General features: G+C 42.6%; 1 protein-coding gene across 1 annotated transcript in view; it reads right to left on the bottom strand.

Moving 5' to 3' along the window:
• LOC141759838 (uncharacterized) overlaps nt 1-24,143 on the bottom strand; it is a 211,341-nt gene that overhangs the window by 59,062 nt on the left and 128,136 nt on the right. The window contains 13 exon segments of the mRNA XM_074622258.1: nt 2,653-2,826; nt 4,118-4,291; nt 8,100-8,273; nt 13,683-13,729; nt 14,435-14,481; nt 15,621-15,765; nt 15,894-16,010; nt 17,354-17,486; nt 19,863-19,909; nt 21,011-21,066; nt 21,239-21,279; nt 22,670-22,843; nt 23,153-23,326. Of these exon segments, the coding sequence (XP_074478359.1) occupies nt 2,653-2,826; nt 4,118-4,291; nt 8,100-8,273; nt 13,683-13,729; nt 14,435-14,481; nt 15,621-15,765; nt 15,894-16,010; nt 17,354-17,486; nt 19,863-19,909; nt 21,011-21,066; nt 21,239-21,279; nt 22,670-22,843; nt 23,153-23,326 (1,503 nt within the window).

Raw genomic sequence — 24,143 nt, 5'->3', positions numbered from 1 at the left:
AATTGGCATTGTATTTTACATCGTTGGAAAGCCTGTTTATTTACCTTCGCAATGATGTCCAACTTGTAAGGATCATGCATTTGTGGGATGAGCAGCACAGCTGATTATGTGGGGAGCGCCCAAGAAAAATTTGCCAAAATGCCCTGCCAATGGTAAACAGTGTATTCTCCTGTTGGTATTGACTCTTGTTTTCAGTTGTTTGGTGGATTGGATGATTGAACTCTCTATCAGTAACAAGGAACAAACAAGACATATTGGCTATTTTACACTTTATTCATTTAATACACCGTCAGGAGCCTCAGTAGCGGTGGAAGATCCATACGCAGCCACAACAGCCTGGCACCTCCTCCTCATGCTGGTCACCAACCTGGTCACACGTTGCTGTGGGATGGCGTTCCATTCCTCAACCAGAATTGGTTGCAGGTCAGCCAGCGTGGTTGTGTTGGTCACTCTAATGTGTACAGCACGCCCAAGCTGATCCCACAAGTGTTGAATTGGGTTGAGGTCTGGACTCTTGGCAGGCCGTTCCATTCTCTCTACTCCCACATTGTGGAGATTGTCTGTGATAACCCTGGCTCTGTGGGGGCGAGTGTTGTCATCTTGGAGGATGAAGTTAGGTCCCAGATTGTGGAGATATGGGATCGCCACTGGCTGCAGAATCTCATCCCGATATCTCACTGCATTGAGATGGCCTTCAATGATGACGAGCCTTGTTTTGCCAGTGAGGGAGATGCCGCCCCACACCATGACACAGCCCCCACCAAAAGCTGTTACTCCATCGGTGCAACAATCAGCATAGCGTTCTCCGCGTCGTCTCCATACTTTGACCCTGCCATCCGACTTTCGCAGACAGAACCTGGACTCATCACTGAACATGACATTCCCCCACATGTTCAGGTTCCATTGTCTGTGTTGTCGACACCAGCGCAAATGGGCCTGACGGTGAAGGGTAGTCATTGCAGGCTTCCTGGTAGCCTTATGAGAATACACTGTTTACCATTGGTAGAGCATTTTGGCAAATTGTTCTTGGGCGCTCCCCACATAATCAGCTGTGCTGCTCATCACACAAATACATGATCCTTACAAGTTGGACATCATTGCGAAGGTAAATAAACAGGCTTTCCAACCATGTAAAATACAATGCCAATTAGCATTGTAACAACAGAGAAATAATCGACCAAACACAAGTTTCCGAACTTTGTTTTTACAGTATATATATTCTTTATTATATTTACAATCTCTCTATGTGACTCCAGCACAGCGTTAGTGAAGACGCGGCCAGACCGGCGCCCCCAGCAGTCGAGACCCGGAGGCGCAGCTGATGTGGAGACGTTGCGTTTGTTACTGATTCCTGATGAAAGACCATCAAATAAAATATGTTTTCTAGCTTCCACCTCAGTAACAAACACTTCAATTTCACACTCGGTGAAATTCCCCTTTTTTGTTCCTTTTCCAGCGTGATTTGCCGTCGTTATTTGGACAATAGGTGACAGCATGGCGCGTGCTTATAGTCATTTACATAGTTATTAATGGGAGGAGACAAGGCGGACCAAGTGGCACGTGCAGCTGCGCTCAATTTAACGTTAACTGGGATGTATAAAGGAAAGGTGCGCAGGAACAGGCGTAGGCAGGGTTTTATACATGTGTAAATTTCCGTGCTTATGTACTTTTCCAATTTTGTGAGTACGCCATCTTCCAGTGTGAAAGCTGCGCAGTCTTTTATACGTGAGGCCCCTGCTCTCTCCTGCTCTGTGTGTCTCATGTTTAGTTATTCCTTTGCCTCCTTTAGTGATAATGGTACATTTATTAAATGTAGTGCACTTGCTGCATTGGAGGCGAGGGTTAGTGAATTAGGAGCCCGGTTCCGCACCATGGAAACTAAATCATTAGCTTCTGTAGTTAGCCAGCCCCTAGCCGGTGCGGGCCGGCCAAGCGGAACCTCTTGCTAGCCGTCCCCCGGCAACCCCCGAGCAGCCGGGAGGCTGGGTGACTGTCCGAAGGAAGCATAGTCCTAAACTGAAGCCCACGGTTCACCACCAACCACTCCACGTTTCAAACAGATTCTCCCCACTCAGCGACACACCCGCTGAGAAACCAACTCTGGTTATCGGCAGCTCTATTCTGAGAAACGTGAAGTTAAACCTGCTACCATAGTTAACTGCATCCCTGGAGCCAGAGCTACCATAGTTAACTGCATCCCTAGAGCCAGAGCTACCATAGTTAACTGCATCCCTGGAGCCAGAGCTACCATAGTTAACTGCATCCCTGGAGCCAGAGCTACCATAGTTAACTGCATCCTTGGAGTCAGAGCTACCATAGTTAACTGCATCCCTGGAGCCAGGGGAAGAGGAAATATACTCTATGGAAAAGCTGACCCATTATCTGAGGACTAAAGCAAGGACCCATGAACAACGCTGGGAAAATGGATTGCATACAAGAGAAAAGATGGCTCATGTTCACAGATGATCTGAAAAGAACGGATCAAAGTTTGTAATGTCAGAGTAGTGCCCCCCCCCCCCTCCACCCCACCACACACACTTTTTTGTTTTAGTTTTATGAGTTTATCTTTGTTTTTATGTTTGATGTGAAATTTGTTCAGTGTAATAAAACTGGAAAATACATAAATAAAAAGTTAAAAAAATGGTGTCTGACCCCAGAGTCTCCAGTCTACAGTGTGGACTCTCCAGAAAACCACACAGGAGCTTCACTCCTAAATCCTGCAGATTGTTGTAGTTCAGATTCAGCTCTCTCAGATGGGAGGGGTTGGACTTCAGAGCTGAGGCCAGAGAAGCACAGCTGATCTCTGACAAACTGCAGCTCTCCAATCTGAATAAAGAATAAATGATGTAAGTTTAGAAGACAACGTTCCAGCTTGAAATCATTCAATGTTTAATAATGTGTCACAGGGAGATACATTTGTTTTAATCACTTGATCTAGTATCGCATGTTTATTTATTATTATGGGTTTTATCATGTGTACATGTACAGGCTATCGTACTGTAGCATAGCAGTAGCTTAGCAGTTAGCGATGGCTTCTCTCTCTCCCTCTCCTGCTCTCTCCTGCTCTGTGTGTCTCATGTTTAGTTATTCCTCTGCCTCCTTTAGTGATAATGGTACATGTATTAAATGTAGTGCACTTGCTGCATTGGAGGCGAGGGTTAGTGAATTAGGAGCCCGGTTCCGCACCATGGAAACTAAATCATTAGCTTCTGTAGTTAGCCAGCCCCTAGCCGGTGCGGGCCGGCCAAGCGTAGCTCCTGCTAGCCGTCCCCCGGCAACCCCCGAGCAGCCGGGAGGCTGGGTGACTGTCCGAAGGAAGCATAGTCCTAAACTGAAGCCCACGGTTCACCACCAACCACTCCACGTTTCAAACAGATTCTCCCCACTCAGCGACACACCCGCTGAGAAACCAACTCTGGTTATCGGCGGCTCTATTCTGAGAAACGTGAAGTTAAACCAGCTACCATAGTTAACTGCATCCCTGGAGCCAGAGCTACCATAGTTAACTGCATCCCTGGAGCCAGAGCTACCATAGTTAACTGCATCTCTGGAGCCAGAGCTACCGTAGTTAACTGCATCCCTGGAGCCAGAGCTACCATAGTTAACTGCATCTCTGGAGCCAGAGCTACCGTAGTTAACTGCATCCCTGGAGCCAGAGCTACCATAGTTAACTGCATCTCTGGAGTCAGAGCTACCATAGTTAACTGCATCCCTGGAGCCAGAGCTACCATAGTTAACTGCATCCCTGGAGCCAGAGCTACCATAGTTAACTGCATCCCTGGAGCCAGAGCTACCATAGTTAACTGCATCCCTGGAGCCTGGGGAAGAGGAAATATACTCTATGGAAAAGCTGACCCATTATCTAAGGACTAAAGCAAGGACCCATGAACAACGCTGGGAAAATGGATTGCATACAAGAGAAAAGATGGCTCATGTTCACAGATGATCTGAAAAGAACAGATCAAAGTTTGTAATGTCAGAGTAGTGCCCCCCACCTTTTTTGTTTTAGTTTTATGAGTTTATCTCTGTTTTTATGTTTAATGTGAAATTTGTTCAGTGTAATAAAATTGGAAAATACAAAAATAAAAAGTTTAAAAAAAAAAAAATGGTCTCTGACCTCAGAGTCTCCAGTCTACAGTGTGGACTCTCCAGAAAACCACACAGGAGCTTCACTCCTGAATCCTGCAGGTCGTTGTGACTCAGATCCAGCTCTCTCAGATGGGAGGGGTTGGACTTCAGAGCTGAGGCCAGAGAAGCACAGTTGATCTCTGACAAACTGCAGCGACTCAATCTGAATAAAGAATAAATGATGTAAGTTTAGAAGACAACGTTCCAGCTTGAAATCATTCAATGTTTAATAATGTGTTCAGAGCTGAAGAAGGTTTAGAACGTAGAAGTTTAGAAAATGTACTTTATAGATATCTACAAGTTATACATTATATTACAAAACACAAAGACCGGGGGCGGCTGGTTAGCTCAGTCGGTAGAGCGAGCGCCCATGTATTGCCAAGGCTGTGTCCTAGCAGCGGTGGATCCGGGTTCGAATCCGGCCTGTGGTCCTTTCCGCATGTCATTCCTCTCTCTCTCCCCCTTTCCAACACTCTATCCACTGTCCTATCAATAAAATGCTTGAAAAATCTCTCCAAAAAAAATAACTTTAAAAAAAAAAAAAAAAACACAAAGACCGGGAGAATATTAAAAGATAACCAGCTAATACAGAAATGTTATACAACTGTTTGAATAGCCTACTTAAAAAGCCCCTAAAAACAAATATCCCATACGTACAAAAAGCTAATGTTAGACACATCAGATAACAGTTTACACATTAAAGGACAATGGGAACTAGAGTTGAATACGATAGTGGACAATGATGCCTGGGAAAGCATATGTTCTAGATGTCACAGAGGGATTGTAAGCAGCTATGGAAAGAATTTGACTGGAAGGTGAAAGTGAGATTCTTTAGGACCCCGCTGGTAGCATGTGTTTTTAAAAACAACTCTACTGACCTATGCTGGAGAAGCTGTGGCATGGTCGGCGACCATACTCATATATTTTGGGAGTGCCCGAAAAAACAAACTTTTTTGAAAAATGTCAAAGAAGAAATTGAGAAAATCCTGGAAATGGACATCCCCCCCCTGGACCCGCTACTGTTCTTACTGGAAGTATCACCTGAACGCCTGTTTACCACAGATCAGTGCTATGTACTGCATATCTTATTGATGGTTGCAAGAAAACTAATCACTATTAACTGGATGAAGACTAACCCTCCCACAATTGCTCAATGGTTACAAAAAGTCAAACAGGTGTACATGATGGAAAACATGACTGCCCAGGTACAACTGAAATTGCCTATTTTTAAAAGTAGATGGATGTTAGTTATAGAATACCTTAGTCAGGAATCCTGTACTTAATTGTCTTTGATGTATAGTCTTTGTAGGTATGTATGTGGGTGGATGTGTGTGCACTCCATCTATATGCGGCGTTATTTTGTTTTTGTGTACATGTATGTCAGGTGAGGCCCGGTCTCAAGGCGGTTTTGTTTTGCGATGATTAATTGCCTGTTAATTTGTATTAATGGAAAAAAAGTTAAAAAAACAAAAAAACAAATTGTGAAAGTGTAAAAAACACAAAAAAACAAAACTTAAATGTGTAGCTCAACATTACTATGTCCTAATCAATGATCTTTTCCCTAAAATGAGTAGAGTGACTTTGTCATTGTGTTATCGTGGATCATCATAATGTCAGCCTTCTACAGACATCATCCAGATGTCACCACAACATTCATACACCTGTTCATGTCAACACACATCAATAACATGCTGCTGATCTCAGTCAAGTCTGGAATTAGAGGATCAATATTTAATCAGACTTGTTGGACTTCATTACTTCATTTATTACATGGCCTTCTTCTCACTGTATCTGGTAGCTTAGCAGGTTTGTGTCATTTACAGGAAAGGTCCACATTTGTTCAAGTGTGTCTGTAAACAACAGCCACATGTCATATGTACATTAAAAGAGTTATTGGTGGCAGTAATCATTCCTCCTGTGAAGTGGTCCCGTCATAACACAACTACACTGTAAGAAATTACTTCAGAAGTTCAACTGAAACTAATATGAAGATTCAGCAGTCTGAGTCCGACAAATCAAGTGAGTGTTTACCGAAGTTACTGTTTAGTACCAACTTCCCTCTTTGAGTTACTAATCCTCCTGAAGCTCAACAAGGAAACTGTCAAACACAACATACTGACTGGAAACATACTAAGGCTGGGCAATATATCCATATTATATTAATATCGTGATATGAGACAAGATATCGTTTTAGATTTTGGATATCGTAATATCTAGGGCTGTCAAAGTTAATCGTTTTAACTCCACTAATTTCTTTAATACATTAACGCAATCGATCTTCCAGATGTTGTAGCGGGGATTAAAGCTAGAGTGAATATACTGGTATCATAGGAAACTACAAAGCCTGATGAATCCATCGGTACCAACCATGTTATACTAGCTTGTCATGAAGGAGGTTAAATAACGCTCCAAACTTGCGCTAAATTTTGGCGATGAAAAACTATCATATCCATTTTGAAAGGGGTCCCTTGACCTCTGACCTCCAGATGTGTGAATGTAAATGGGTTCTATGGGTACCCACGAGTCTACCCTTTACAGACATGCCCACTTTATGATAATCACATGCAGTTTGGGGCAAGTCAAAGTCAAGTCAGCACACTGACACACTGACAGCTGTTGTTGCCTGTTGGGCCGCAGTTTGCCATGTTATGATGTGAGAATATTGTTTTATGCTGAATGCAGTACCTGTGAGGGTTTCTGGACAATATCTGTCATTGTTTTGTGTTTTTCATTGGTTTACAATAATAAATATATACATACATTTGCATAAAGCAGCATATTTGTCCACTCCCATGTTGATAAGAGTATTATATACTTGACAAATCTCCCTTTAAGGTAAATTTTGAACAGATAAAAAATGTGTGATTAATCGTGATTAAATATTTTAATCGATTGACAGCCCTAGTGATATTGTGATATGGAATAAGTGTTGTGTTTTCCTGGTTTTAAAGGCTATATTACAGTAAAATTATGTCATTTTCTTAACTTACCAGACTGTTCCAGCTGTTCTATTATTTGTCATTTACACTTAGTCATGAGATCCACATTACTGATGATTATTTATCAGAAATCTCATTGTGTAAATATTTAGTGAAAGCACCAATGGTCAATCCTACAATATCGATATCAAAGTATTTGGTCAAAAATATTGTGATATTTGATTTTGTCCAAGTCACCCAGCTCTAATACATCTAACTCAGACTGCTGTAGCCTCCGATTAGTTTAAGATCAACGTTACAGGTCATTTTAAACAGAACAAGACTGGATTTAGTCCTCATCTCGTAACACTCAGGTTATACGGGGATTGCTTCACAGACAGAAGGAATGATGACAGACATCAATAACTCTTTGAATGCACATATGAACATGTGAGTATTGTATTCAGATAGACTTGAAAAAAATATGAACCTGCACAGATGTTTCTGATGCAGATTATTTATTTGGTTGTTGTTATAATCTTAATGTCTGTGGCTTCAAATAATTAGAAAATGCTGACATGAAAACAGAGCACAGTTAGATCTGCTGTCAAAAAGAACATGGGAATAACTTAGAACCATAGAAACCTCTAATTTGATGGTGTCGTTCATAATCATCACTTATGTGTCTTTAAGTTGGTGCAATACGTGTTTGTTGAAGAGTGCTGCACCTTTAGACATGTTCAAATAGAGCGCTGCAGGAATGAGTCCTAAAACCAAGAGATGAGTTAGCATTTTAGCACTTCCTGTTCCCTCGTCTGGAGGTCAATGGGTTTTTAGTTAGATGCCTGAAATAAGGTCTGTGGTTAAAGGTCCAGAGTGTAGGATCTGGCGGTATCTAGCGGTGAGGTGAGGAGATTGCAACCAACTGAAGCCTCTCCTGTGTGGCAAGCGTGTTGGAGAGTTACGTGAAAGTCCCTCTCTAGAGCCATCTGGAGCAGAGCCAGTGCAGAGAGTGTGTGTACAAACTACATGAGCTACAGTCAGTGAACTGACCTCAGAGTCTCCAGTCTACAGTTTGGACTCTCTAGTCCAGCAGACAGCAGCTTCACTCCTGAATCCTTCAGGTCGTTTCCACTCAGGTCCAGCTCTCTCAGATGGGAGTGGTTGGACTTCAGAGCTGAGGCCACAACTTCATAGTGAGTATCTGAGAGTCCACAGTTAGAAAGTCTGTCATGACACAAAAATGACAAGTTTATATTTACTTCATGCACTTGATGACTAAACAGTTTGATATATACTTCTTTGATTAACATTTGCTCCTCACATCAGTGGTTCAGCTAATCTTATCTCACTGTTTGACATGAAACAATAATTCTCATCACTCTCTCTCTAATCTGCAGACTTTGTTTTTCTTAATCTTGCAGATGAAGAGAGAGAAAATGTAGTTACATTGAGGCTTCCCTAATGTCCAGTCTGTCAGTGTGATCTGATCCCAGGTCTGTCTCCACAAAGTTAGCATAAAACTCTGTGAATAAGTGATAATAACACGGTTGAGAAAGATGACCTCTCTTTGCTGCTACCTGCTGCTGTCAGGTTCACGTCCATAAATGGGAAAATTCAGTGACTGCTGCCAAACGGTAGAGAAATGAAACAGATTGTTTAATAATATTAGACCTGTACATAATTAAACTTTCATATAATTCCATATTTTGATGACTACATGGTGTTTTGTCATTAACACTCTTTTCTGAGCATCAAACGTATTCAGCTCACAAACACAATTAACAAACCAATAAGGTTGCATTATTTACAACATAATGTCATCAGAAAGATGTTATCAGTGTATCAGCATTAAAAACACAACATTGATCTTTGGTGTGTGTAAGATCTCTTAAAAAGTCTGAATTCTACCATTCTGCTGTCATATATTCAACAGACCTCTGTTATTGGTGGAAGCTGTGTATTTCCTGCTACTACTCTTCTCTACAGCAACAAGAGAGAGAAACACCGGAGTTTCCTTCTGTGAGTGACAGAATAAAAGGAAAGACTTAAAAACAAGATGATGGAACACAACTTGACTTCATGAGCAATAAAATGCACCATTGCTCGATTCAACACACTCAGGGGTTTTACAACGACTATCTTTGTCTCATATGATCAGTAGTTTACGGTGGCTAATGCTAGAGTTGGGTCGATTTTCGTATTACCGGTCCGGTCCAGTGTACAAGCTTTAACCGGTTTGATTTTATGTTAACCGGCAGAACTGACATTTGTCATTGTGACACGTTCTGGCAAAATATAAAGTATCCTACATCAACAACCTGTGCCGACAGAGTCACAGTGCTAAATCCAGCCTGTATTGCATTACTAATAAGCAATATGACTGCACTCTCATTCAGGGGCTTTCTGCGGCGGATGAGTTAAGTGCCACACCTAGTGGTAAGATTCGGTACAGTCCGGTCCGGTCCGGTGTTTGGCTAAATATCACACCGGTTTGAAATATTTTACACCGGCACAACCCAAGCTAATGCTAATGTTAAAACTTTAGATGGATGTTGTTGTGCAACTGACATGCCTGAATCAGTTCACTGACTTGATGAATATTCTCCACTTGTGCTTAGGGATGTCACGAGAACCGGTACTTCAGTGCCAAGTCAATGCCAAAATTAAAAAAATGTGACGGTACTCGTTTTCTACAGTACTGACGGTACCGTACGATGCCTGCAGGGTCCGAAATTAACACCCGCCAAGAGCCAAATGCTGCTGCTTCTGTCCTCTGCTCTCTGTCAGAGATTGACGCACGCACACACACACACACACACACACACACACACACACACACACACACACACACACACACACACACACACACACACGCACAACAGCAACATGCAGCAGCGAGATCCAGAGATGCAGAGATGCAGAGATCCTCTATGATTGAGAAGATGATTCACTCGTGGGGGAAAAACTGAACTGAACAAACTGAATTTCTATCTTTTGTTGCTAAATCTCTGAAAGTGGTGTTTTTTTATTATTGAACTCTGGACTCTGTATTTCCGGTGAATGTTATTGGGACTTTTATTTGATTATCTTACACTTAACTCCCCAGATCCACTTAGTTTGAACCAATCCAACAGCATCCAATCAAGTTTCTGAGCCATGGCAAACACCAGTCCAGTCAAAGCACACTGGAACACACCTGGACCAGGACACCTGAAGCTGTAGGACAAAGAGGGCCAAACTGATATAACCAGCATTTATTGGCCTGTTAGTCTCTCTCTTTTAGTCGAGGCCTCAGCAAGGAAACGAGGTTGGTTGGGATATGACATGCTTTCTTTAAAGTTGGTGGGACATATCACCACCATCCACATCTTTATCTGTGCTTATAAACTGGAGCCAAACAGCTCCATGTTAAAATCTAATTTCTGATGTTGAGGTTGAACCACGGCCTGCTCCTGGGCAGGATGCTAGCGCAGAGTTAGTTAGTTTGCTGCCACCTCAACCCAAACATGTTGAAAGAAAAACAGAATCCTTTTTAAGAGGCAAAGCCTGTTTTAAAAAGAACGTTATCGCTTATGTATCATCAGGGTTGCATCTGTTGACCTTGACAGATAAGACTTAACACCCTTCAGGGTTGGTGATATGTTCAAATCAATATCACCACATTAACAAGGCAAAAATGAGCATGGCTCACATACCCCCCCGCTCACTGCTTGACCCCTACTAAAGAAGGACCAAAGGTTTCGCCCTTTTGGAAAATGTTGTACAACCTGGACTTCTAACCCTCAAAAAGCATAACTAGACCACACTGTCAACCATCACACCAAGTTTGAAGTTCATAAGTTAAAAGGTTTCCGAGTTCTGCTCTGAAAATGAAAGTGTGACGGACGGACAGACGGACACGCGGAGCGCTATATAACCCCGACTACGTTGTCGCCGGGGTATAATAAAGACAATATTACAATATTGGTATATATGTCCATATATCAAGCATATGCAAATTCACATATAAACTAGTCAAAATAATCTTGAATGCAAACTGAGCCTAAACACAAATTATTACTATATATTAGGGCTGTCAATCCATTCAGATATTTAATTATGATTAATCGCAAATTAATCACACATTTTTTATCTGTTCAAAATGTCCCTTAAAGGGAGATTTGTCAAGTATTTAATACTCTTATCAACATGGGAGTGGACAAATACGCTGCTTTATGCAAATGTATTTTCATTCACATATCTGGAGGTCAGAGGTCAAGGAACCCCTTTGAAGATGGACATGACAGTTTTTCCTCGCTAAAATTTAGCTTAAGTTTGGAGCGTTATTTAACCTCCTTCATGACAAGCTAGTATGACATGGTTGGTACTGATGGATTCATCAAGTTTTAGAGTTTCATATGAGCCCACTACAACCTCTGAAAGATCGATTGCATTAATGCGTTAAAGAAATTAGTGGCGTTAAAGCGGTTTTGCGGTAACTTCAACAGCCCTACTATATATGATTCTTTCTTTGTGGGGATTTTTAGTTCTCTATATCTATAGAATATGATATGCCTTTGGGTTGAAACTATTCAGATATACCAACTTGCTGTTCAATGTGCCTTACATTAGATTATGTTCTATATACAGCAAGGCCTCGTCTATTACAGGGTTCCTACACATTTTACATTTCAAAGACTTCCAGACTTCTCTGTAGATTTTTCAGACCATATTTGACTTTGTGACTCGGGGTTCAGAGGACGCTGTGACAAGACTACAGTGCTTCAGTCCCCCCCCCCCCCTCCCGTCCTACACAGAAAGCTGGACGACGTTCCGCTGTCAAACATCCTGCTCCAGGTGAATCACAATGATGCCGCCCCTCTATCAGCACCAGGGACAGACCGGGACACAAGTCCATCCCAGGACTTTGAGACAGAGAGGTGTCCGATGTGAGCGGCCGGAGGGCGCGAGACGAAACACTGTGGGCAGTAATTTTACCACTAACAGAGTTTTAGTGGTATGAAGAGAATGTGATGATGATGAAGACGAAGAAGGAAGTCAATGGGTTTTAGTTAGATGTCTGAAATAAGGTCTGTGGTGAACACAAGCTGAAGAGATTTTAACGTTTTGTTCTATGACATAAAATACATCAATAAATATCCCACTGGTGAATTTTGAAGCTTTTACGTGTCTTAAAAAAGGCGGTTGTTAGACGTCATCACGCCGTCTCGTCCTCCTTTACAGCCTCGTTGTGTCTACTCGCCTTCATGTGACTGCGGTGTAGTTTGTTTATAGCCTAACGTTAGCTTTTTACTTCTTAGGCCGGCACTACGAAGCAGGAGTTAGGGTCAGTGAGGTAACTTCAGGGTTAACCCTTCAGGGTTTTCAGTCCTACGACGGTGGTTCACTTCTTACCGGGGTAGATCGCCATGGTAACTGATGCTGCACAGCTGAACTGCTCCGCAGCAGGTTATGTTCCAGATAAGAGATCAACTGGTATTAAAGCACCGCCTACTGACCAATCAGAGCTCGGTGAGCAGATCGTATGATAATATTACATAAATATGAAGAAGTTACAGTCATAATCAGACTAAAAACAACTCAGTTTAAACTGACAGATACAGGAAGGACAGCTGGCTGGATGCTGGGGGTGTTTACCGCTTTGAATTATGTTTTTATATTTATTTTTTACTCGCTCTCAAGTCCGTTTCACACCGCCGGAGACGGGACGCCGCTGAGAGAAGACTGAAATAGTCAAACATGCCACAGCATTGCTGAATGGTATAATGAAGTGTAATTTATTGATCTATTACATAATGAAAGCTATTTATACATCACTGCCCCATCTAGACGAATATATCTGACTTTAGAGTATTCCGTTAAATTAATAAGTCTGTTAATTTACACATTCATACATCAGCATTTGGTTTATATTCCAGCTGTCCTTCCTGCATTTGGCAGCTTCAGCTGTGTTACTGTTAGTCTGATTATGTGTTTAATTTCTCGATCTCGGTTGTTGGGGTTAGTTAATCCAGATAACTAGAAGATACCCTGGGTATGTTGAACTGGCTTTGTAGTACAGGCCTCTGCTGATTACATTCACACTTAATCATGAAGTGGTGTTCATTCTGGAGATTATCTTGCTGAACAAAACGTGTCAGTATCATAAACACAGAGATGATTTTCTGCAATAAACCAAAACCCAATGGATCAATCCCATTGGCTGTTAGTGGAGGGAACCAGAGTGATGCTAACTTCCTGGTTGGCCTACAGAAATACGTCATCCCTGCAGCGCTCTATTGGTGTTGTTCATTCCTTATTAAACTCTCATCATTTGGAACCTTCAACTTTGTGAAGGATTCAGTGGGAGGAAGACTTGGGGACACGGTGTCCTGATAAGGTTTAGAAGAAGGCTTCAGATAGGGTACATTCCTCTTCAATTTCCTGACGACATACAATTATCCAGGTCAAAGGTTTCACACCGTCTCCACTGGTCTAAAGTAAAGCTGGCCAAGTCCATGTCTGGTGTGGATCCTGTGTGTGACCGATGCAGGCTAGCACCAGCCACCCTGTCACACTGGGTTTTGTCCAAAACTAAATATAGTTTCTGTTAATCAATATGACACACTCTGGGTCCAGAGTTTATACGATTACCTGTATGAAGATCCAGCTGTCTGCTCAGGTGAGAAGGATGTTGGAGCCTGGAATCAAAAAAGGCACAGAATTAGTTATTTTAATAGAAATACCAACTTGTCTTAGTGTTTAATAAAGTGATGAAATACTAGAGCCACACTGTCAATACTCAACTCAAGCACCCTGTATGAGTCAGAGAGGAAATGACTTCAATGGAGTGACAGTGTGAGGTGTGTTAGAGAAGACTACACAGAAGGACAACTACACCAAGAACATGGCTCTCAATAATCACCATGTATTTAGCTCCTGATTTACTAACACACCAGATCCAGCACCAGTACCAGCACCAGCACCAGCACCAGCACCAGCACCAGCACCAGTACCAGTACCAGCACCAGCACCAGCTCCAGTACCAGTACCAGTACCAGCACCAGCTCCAGCTCCAGCTCCAGCAACAGTACCAGTACCAGTACCAGTACCAGTACCAGCTCCAGTTCCAGTACCAGTACCAGTACCAGTACCAGGACTGATCGTGGTACGGCCAGTGACGAGAGCTCTGAGGCCAAGTTTAGTAAATAAATGATAGTTCAGTGATCTTCACTCCACACTATTAACTTCTGCAGGTGAATGCAGTCTAAGTCATTAAATGAATGTCTGCCTGCAGGTGTAATACACTACAGTTCTTCAGCGGTAGATCCTTGATAAATGTCCAAGTAAGGTCATCCATGGTTCATACTGGAGGATTTCACACCGTACAACTGCTCCTTTCTCACCTTTTCCTCGTCCTCAGGTAGCTTTATTCCCTCATTCAGTTTGACATCTGAGTCACATGAAAGTGAAAGAGAAAAAAAAGGATCAGATATTCATGAATATTGTTCAAATAAATTGTCATTTATTCCCATGATGCTGCTCAGAGTGATCACAGTGACCGGCTCGTCTCGTTAATGGAGGTTCAATTGATTTACATTAAGATGTGTTCAAGCACATATTACACTACACTACTCTACCAATGTAATATGTAAAGATGTGGACACGTGATGGTATCATAGGTAGACTGTTAAACTTACTATGCGTCCAGGTGACCCACCCTATCGTTTCCCTGATGATGCTACATTGTGAACTACAAATCCGTGTTGAAATCGTCAGGACGAGAGCTTAACAGGAGGATCCATTCATTTATATTATGAGGTGTTCAGGCTCTACTCAGTTAAAATGAGCATTAAGCAAAGGTAAATTATAACGCTATCATGATGCATTCAAATGTAATCTTGTATAATGCAGTTTTTAAATCCAGTTTGAACGAGATTTTTACAGCAATATAAAATAGATATTCGAGGGAATTCTGACCTTTTTTATTTATATACAATCATTTACTTCCTAATTAATTGAAATGTGTTTCTATGAATACCCACTATAAATGACAATAACAAAGAAAAAGGATAACATTTAGAGTTTTTTACGGTTGGAATGTAGCATAGCACAACATCCTAGCTTTTATTTTTAGCTTGTTTTTATTTTCTAATCTTTAATGTTTTAATGTTTTTATGTTTTTATAACTGTTTTAATTATTTCTTGAATGTTTCTGTAAAGCACTTTGAATTGCCCTGTTGTTGAAATGTGCTATACAAATAAAGCTGCCTTGCCTTGCCTTGCCTAGTGAAAGCAGCGCTTTGTTTATTTAAATATGAAATTGCAATAAAAATATTTTGTCCCTAAAAACATAAATAATCGTGATCTCAAAATTGATCACAAAAAATCATGATTATCATTTCAGCCCTAAATCCACTAGTGGATAATGTTCAATTAACAGAGAAATAATGTGGGGGGAAATGATGTGGATTGTACATTACATGTAGCCTAAATAAAGAATGTTATGAGCTATACATATATACACACACTGTCTATTTCATTCAGGTATATCACTGGGGTCTAAACTGTGCAGGAGGATGAAGCCTTTACCTGTCAGACACACTTCATGTTTCCAGACGTCTTCCATCCTCTCTTGATCCCGGACCATCAAAGTCACTTTCTCTGGGATCGTAGTCAGGAAAACCTCAAATGTGGGATGGTAATTTGGTCCATAATCTGAGTCAAATGGTTCACGCTGAAAACCAGAAGCATCACGTCATTTTCAATCTGGTTAAAATGTTTATCTGGTACTTTATTAATTGTGAATCTATTTTCAACATGCAGCCAAAATTATATTGATGATAATTCTGTGACTTGACTCACATCAGGTTGTATTGTGAAGCCCTCAGGTTCACAGTGGAGACTGTAACGTTGACCAAAGTTGAGAAGACAGTCGGCAGAGATCGGGATGTACGTAGCACCTCTTTGTCGGGCCTCAACCTTCAGGAACAGAACATTTTTAATATGCCGTTTATGCTCATATTGTCGAGTATACTTAAAAGTGCCTCACAGAGCGATGAGAATCAGAATCAAATAAAATACAGAAATAATTAAGAGGATGCAAGTAAATTAATAAAATGTTGTCAAAAACATCAGACAGCAATGCACAGAAGTCAAATAAATACAAATAAAGACATCAAATAAAAAACAGTGTGTGACGGGCAGGAAGAATTGGTGATGTTAGTTTTTACTTTGTACTGAACATTGAGGAAGGATGGACGGATGAAGACACGGAGACACGTTAAATAAACACTAATCAACACGTTGGTCCTCCATCTCTGAGCTCCATCTCACTACTACTTTATGCTTCACGTTTAGCATTAGCTCATGCGTTAGCCGCGGCCGCCATGACGGCGGTGGTCGTCCTTCCTTCTTCAGTCAGCTTGGTTCTCTATTGGCTATCATTCTTTCCCACGTGACTGCGTCATTGGCTGTCCTCGGGGTTCCCCTCACACAACAGGAGATCCCATCCTAGATATTCAACATGTTTAATATTTGAAATCGGTGTGACCAGGATGGACTTCAGAGCCGATCAGAGGATGTAAAAAACACTCTGAATATACCTCACACCACAGGAACATCTGGAAAGATCATTTTTAGAACCATCAATCAATCAGGGCTTTGCTGACGACGGTCAGGAGGACTCAGGACTAAACTCAGCTGATTCATGTGTAGTGTGAACCCGGCATCAATCAGTTCTAACAAAGGCTGATCTGTCTTGGGGGGTAGGAGGACAACCACTGAAGAGCATGTCCCTCTTATCCAACACCACTGATGCAACAAGTGTGTCACAGCCGTGTGCATCACTTTTTAGTGTCCCCTGGAAACAGTTTCCCTCGTCGTCTGTGCTTCTTGCAGCAGCTTTCTGTATTTGGTTGTTTCCCTATTTACAGGATTTGTTGTCACATTGGTGAAGATGTTTTTCTTAATTTGCTTGTAAAACACAATTAAATTTAGTCTATTTGCTTGTGTTCTATAAAAGTTGCAGTTTGTTGAGCTCTCATGGCCACCGTACCTTTAGACCACTGTTTACTATTTACACCACCTGGTGGAAGGATCACGAATGACAATGGCAGACAGAAAGGCAGCGCCGAGAGCAAAACACAGAAGGAAAAACTAAAAACTAAAGCTCAATCTGAAGATTTACAATTCACATTGATTTAGATTCCTACCACAGCATGAGGTTCATAAATAAAAGAAGCAATGTGTGACTGACAGGAATCATCTTTGTGGAAATAGCTGAGTTCTGGCTGATGATCAGCACATATGACAGATGGCTTTACCTCGGTTACATCGACGTTGTTGGTCAGCAGAAAGACATCGAGTACTTGATGTGTTCTGGTGGGCGGTCGGAGGAACAGCAGAACTTGGCCCTTTATCGGCCATATGATGTTCCGAAACGTATCCCGGATCCGGCTGAAGGCAGAGAGATGAGAGATCTTCACAACCACATGAGTGTCTGTAATCTCCAGCGGCTCCAAGATGCTCATTCCATCATCAGAGATATGAGCGACAGACAACAGGCCGTCACAGAGCAATGCTGTACATACATCACATATCACCATCCATCTTTATCTGTGCTTATAAACTGGAGCCAAACAGCTCCATGTTGAAATCTAATTTCTGATGTTGAGGTTGAACCACGGCCTGCTCCTGGGCAGGATGCTAGCGCAGAGTTCGTTAGTTTGCCGCCACCTCAACCCAAACCTGTTGAAGGAAAAACAGAATCCTTTTTAAGAGGCAAAGCCTGTTTTAAAAAGAACGTTATCACTTCTGTGTCATCAGGGTTGCATCTGTTGACCTCGACAGATAAAACTTAACACCCTGCAGTGTTGGTGATATGTTCAAATCAATATCACCACATTAATAAAGACTAGAGGTCGACCGATTAGTCGGGACGATTTCTTGACATTTTTTGATAATCGGCATCGGTCGATGCCTGAGCAGATTAAGCCGATTAGCAAACAGGCACAGCTGCGGGCAGCCCAGTGTTGTTGTTGCTGTGGAACACGTGTGACACCGCCCCTTCTGTCAATCAAATTGCCATTCTACTGGCAGACCTCAGTACATGTAGCCCCGTGGGCTGACCTTTGCAAGACTGCGTGAGAAGAACAACGTCGTAACTGGGAGAAACCGGTAAGGCTTAAATTCTTCTCTTTCGAAGCCCTCTATTTATTTAATTTGTTAGATATGAAATGTTATTTTGAGAGAGAAAATACTTTGGAACTGTGTTGATAGCGAGCCTCCAACCAGCTACCTTACAGGTAGGGATGGGTACCGAAACCAGGGTAACCGTAACGGGCTCGGGGGCTAAGTTATTACAGACCGTAGTATTGATAAGCTCCGACGTTATCAGTTCTGTGTTTGGTAACGGAGGATTTCTCTGCGTCGGTAACGTTAACCGCGTGCGGGGCGGAGCAGCTCTCATACACGCTGCTGCAGCGCCGTGTTAAGACACACACAGCTTCTGCTCTTAGTAACTATGGCGGAGAAAACTAAACTTCTAAAGCGGGATTACACTTTACTAGAGTTGATGCTGAAAATTCTTGTCATAAGTGCGAGTTTGCGTGTGAGGGGAGGAAACACGAGCAATTTGTCAAAACATTTAGCAAAAAGTTCACTTTCTCATTCAACGTGTCTACGGTCCACGGGTCCTACATAGCCTCGATGACGTCACCGCTAGTGGCCTGTGTGTAGTCTGCAGCATAGCAGACATGAGCAGCAGGCTGTGTAATACCAGGGAATCAAGTTATTATTATTATTTTGTGATGTCTTAGACTATGGCCATACAGCTTGTAACATTGTCTGTCAACAAACATAACATTGGAAAGGTGCTTAAAAGGTTTTGAGCCCTGTCCTATTACTACTATTAACCATCATGCACTAAATAAGATAGAAGTACACTGCAGTGCAGACACAATGTGCAGGTTGGAGAGACAGACCATAAGTGTTGTTCAATAAGTGTTTACTTAAGTTAAGAAATGTTGTGTATCATTTGTTATTATTAAGCTGTTATATTTTATCAGATGAAGGAAAAAAAGAAACGCAGCCAAACATATCGGCAAAAAAAATCGGCATCATACATCGGCCATCGGCCGTCCTGATTTCTGTAAAGACTCGGCATCGGCAATAAAAAACACATCTGTCGACCTCTAATAAAGACAATATTACAATATTGGTATGTATGTCCATATATCAAGCATATGCAAATTCACATATAAACTAGTCAAAATGATCTTGAATGCAAACTTTATCTGTTCTAAATGAACCTTAAAGGAAGATATGTCGAGTATTTAATACTCTTATCAACATGGGAGTGGACAGATATGCTGCTTTATGCAAATATATTTTCATTCACATATCTGGAGGTCAGAGGTCAAGGGATCCCTTTGAAAATGAACATGACAGTTTTTCCTCAAACAGCTGAACTGCTCCGCAGCAGGTTATGTTCCAGATAAGAGATCAACTGGTATAAAAGCACCGCCTTCTGACCAATCAGAGCTCGAAGAGCAGATCGTATGATAATATTACACAAATATGAAGAAGGCTTCAGATAGGGTACATTCCTCTTCCATTTCCTGACGACATACAATTATCCAGGTCAAAGGTTTCACACCGTCTCCACTGGTCTAAAGTAAAGCTGGCCAAGTCCATGTCTGGTGTGGATCCTGTGTGTGAGCGATGCAGGCTAGCACCAGCCACCCTGTCACACTGAGTTGGTTTTGTCCAAAACTAAATATAGTTTCTGTTAATCAATATGACACACTCTGGGGCCAGAGTTTATACGATTACCTGTATGAAGATCCAGCTGTCGGCTCAGGTGAGAAGGATGTTGGAGCCTGGAATCAAAAAAGGAACAGAATTAGTTATTTTAATAGAAATACCAACTTGTCTTAGTGTTTAATAAAGTGATGAAATACTAGAGCCACACTGTCAATACTCAACTCAAGCACCCTGTATGAGTCAGAGAGGAAATGACTTCAATGGAGTGACAGTGTGAGGTGTGTTAGAGAAGACTACACAGAAGGACAACTACACCAAGAACATGGCTCTCAATAATCACCATGTATTTAGCTCCTGATTTACTAACACACCAGATCCAGTACCAGTACCAGTACCAGTACCAGTACCAGTACCAGCACCAGCACCAGTACCAGTACCAGTAGCAGCACCAGCACCAGCTCTAGTACCAGCACCAGATCCAGTACCAGCACCAGCACCAGTACCAGTGCCAGCACCAGCACCAGCTCCAGCACCAGTATCAGCACCAGCACCAGCACCAGCACCAGCACCAGCACCAGCTCCAGTACTAGCACCAGCACCAGATCCAGCACCAGTACCAGTACCAGTACCAGCACCAGCACCAGCACCAGCTCCAGCTCCAGCACCAGCTCCAGTACCAGCACCAGCACCAGCACCAGCTCCAGTACCAGCACCAGCACCAGTACCAGCACCAGCACCAATACCAGCACCAATACCAGCTCCAGCACCAGCACCATTACTAGCACCAGTACCAGCACCAGCACCAGCACCAGCACCAGAACCAGCACCAGAACCAATACCAGCACCAGCACCAGCACCAGTACCAGCACCAGCACCAGCACCAGTACCAGGACCAACTTCAGCACCAGCACCAGCACCAGCACCAGTACCAGTACCAGTACCAGTACCAGCACCAGCACCAGCTCCTGGATGGATCTTGGTCCTGCCAGTGACGAGAGCTCAGAGGCCAAGTTCAGTAAATAAATGATAGTTCAGTGATCTTCACTCCACACTATTAACTTCTGCAGGTGAATGCAGTCTAAGTCATTAAATAAATGTCTGCCTGCAGGTGTAATACACTACAGTTCTTCAGCGGGAGATCCTTGATAAATGTCCAAGTAAAGTCCTCCATGGTTCATACTGGAGGATTTCACACCGTACAACTGCTCCTTTCTCACCTTTTCCTCGTCCTCAGGTAGCTTTATTCCCTCATTCAGTTTGACATCTGAGTCACCTGAAAGTGAAAGAGAAAAAATGAATATTGTTCAAATAGACGTGATCTTAACATCTGGAACAAAGATGGAACTGAGTAACAGTTTTGTTGTACAATGAGGACATTCTCATTTTAAGATCAGATGTGAATGTACAATAGTTTGATGAATGGGGGAAGTTGTTTCAATACTCACATTCTTTGTGTCTGGCAGCTCTGTAGACCTTCTTGTCTGTACTGTAGAGATCAACACAGTCAGAAAAGTTATAGAACAAGTTTAAAATAATTGTCCGTTCTTTGAGTTAGCATCAATCTATCAGAATGAAATGCTTCTCATCATATCTGCACCATGAAGACTACAACTGACTGCTGACAATCATGTTCTGGTCCTACATTAAAGGAAAGAACTAGTCATTAGTCTAGATCCAACACACATCAAAAGAAAACACAACTAACTACACTTTTCACTCGACTGTAAATTCACACGTCTGTAACAACATTGCTGACTGACTGTAAAATGTTGCTTTGCATTATCAGCTGGCTTTTTGTCGATTCCCAGTAGAGATACCTTGAATCCCAGTAGAAGGACCTCTGGTAATTTGGCTGTGAGGGTTCTCATCCTTGTTGCTGCACTAGCAACTCTCAAGCTTTGTTTGTACTCACGTGAGACGCCGTGGCGAGGGCCTGCGTAGATGGCGAGCACGCTACGAGCATACACAGAGGCGTTTATGCTCAGAGCGTTGTTCGCTGCAGTATGCTCCGAAACGCCATGAGGCGTACAAACAAGATATCAAGTGGATCAGCAAGAAGTCAACGAGTGGTAACGGAGAGGAGAGTAGGTTGCCTGGCAACAGTAGTAAACACCGACGTACGTACCGCCAAACATTACATCTGTGTACTGTAATTATTACTGTGACCTCCTGACCTCCAAGTCTAAATGACTTCCTGTCTCTCTGTGCTTCCCCTCGGGTCGCCGCTCTTTACATCAGACCTTTTTATCTTTAACAAAACCATCTCTCAGATTCTTTCACAGCCTGCAGCAGAAAACCTCTTTTTACCCAGCGTGAGGAATATTTCATTATTATAATATTTAATGACATGTGACTGTCCCTGTGGTCATGTGACTGTCCCTGTTGTCATGTGACTGTCTCCGTGGTCATGTGACTGTCTCCGTGGTCATGTGACTGTCTTCGTGGTCATGTGACTGTCTCCGTGGTCATGTGACTGTCTCTGCGGTCATGTGACTGTCCTTGTGGTCATGTGACTGTCTCTGCGGTGTCTCAGTGAACAGTTGTAGAGATATCTTTACAGGCGAAGCTGCTCGGCCAGTCTTCCCTCGAAGGCGTCCATGTTGAAATGAAAGACGGCGCACGCAGTCGGCGCGTGGTTACAAAATCTGCGACAACTTGCGGAGCCTTCCCACACCACGCGAAAGCAGTGATGACGTAATTTTCTGGCGTGCGCACCTCACGCCGGCTTCACTACTTCACCATAAACCAGGCTTTACTGGTTGGTTGTCCACACAGTGGAGCTGCAGGGATACCCCACGGGAGTAACACACTGACTGTTGAGTGTTTAGTGCAATACTGCTGGAACCAGCATGGACCGACTCAGACCCTCTACTGACCTCAGAGTCTCCAGTCTAAAGTGTGGACTCTCCAGAAGATCAGACAGCAGCTTCACTCCTGAATCTTGCAGCTCGTTGTAGTTCAGATCCAGCTCTCTCAGATGGGAGGGGTTGGACTTCAGAGCTGAGGCCAGAGAAGCACAGCTGATCTCTGACAAACTGCATCTCCTCAATCTGGAGCCAGGGGAAGAGGAAATATACTCTATGGAAAAGCTGACCCATTATCTGAGGACTAAAGCAAGGACCCATGAACAACGCTGGGAAAATGGATTGCATACAAGAGAAAAGATGGCTCATGTTCACAGATGATCTGAAAAGAACAGATCAAAGTTTGTAATGTCAGAGTAGTGCCCCCCCTTTTTGTTTTAGTTTGATGAGTTTATCTTTGTTTTTATGTTTGATGTGAAATTTGTTCAGTGTAATAAAACTGGAAAAAACATAAATAAAAAGTAAAAAAAAAAAAGAAGAAAAATGGTGTCTGACCTCAGAGTCTCCAGTCTACAGTGTGGACTCTCCAGAAAACCACACAGGAGCTTCACTCCTGAATCCTGCAGCTCGTTGTAGTTCAGATCCAGCTCTCTCAGATGGGAGGGGTTGGACTTCAGAGCTGAGGCCAGAGAAGCACACCTGATCTCTGACAAACTGCAGTTCTCCAATCTGAATAAAGAATAAATGATGTAAGTTTAGAAGACAACGTTCCAGCTTGAAATCATTCAATGTTTAATAATGTGTTCAGAGCTGAAGAAGGTTTAGAATGTAGAAGTTTAGAAAATGTAAACTCCATACACCTGAAGCCAACAGGATGCAGGTTAAAAACTGTAAAATACAAACAGTGAAACAGAGCTCTCATTCATTCATTCTCTTCAGGCTGACGTGCTTGCGGTAAGAGTATTGCCTCATTTCCGGTTGCCTGTCTTTCTGTGTACTGCTAGTGTTCTGTAGCTGCTCTAGCACATCCAGGGCAATATAGTTCTACTCTTTATTACAGCGGCTAATTACCCGCTACGTTCATACTTACACTAGTTCTGCTTAAGCACTCATAACTCGCTCCTTTTTAGAGACTTCTCCATAATCCCACAGTTGCTTGCAAGCTATTCAGCTCTGCTAACGCTAGCTGGGCTATCGTACTGTAGCATAGCAGTAGCTTAGCAGTTAGCGATGGCTTCTCTCTCTCCCTCTCCTGCTCTCTCCTGCTCTGTGTGTCTCATGTTTAGTTATTCCTCTGCCTCCTTTAGAGATAATGGTACATGTATTAAATGTAGTGCACTTGCTGCATTGGAGGCGAGGGTTAGTGAATTAGGAGCCCGGTTCCGCACCATGGAAACTAAATCATTAGCTTCTGTAGTTAGCCAGCCCCTAGCCGGTGAGGGCCGGCCAAGCGTAGCTCCTGCTAGCCGTCCCCCGGCAACCCCCGATCAGCCGGGAGGCTGGGTGACTGTCCGAAGGAAGCATAGTCCTAAGCTGAAGCCCAGGG

Source organism: Sebastes fasciatus, chromosome 21, assembly GCF_043250625.1.
Source record: "Sebastes fasciatus isolate fSebFas1 chromosome 21, fSebFas1.pri, whole genome shotgun sequence".
NCBI lineage: Eukaryota > Metazoa > Chordata > Actinopteri > Perciformes > Sebastidae > Sebastes > Sebastes fasciatus.
This window is presented reverse-complemented; position numbering and strand designations above follow the sequence as displayed.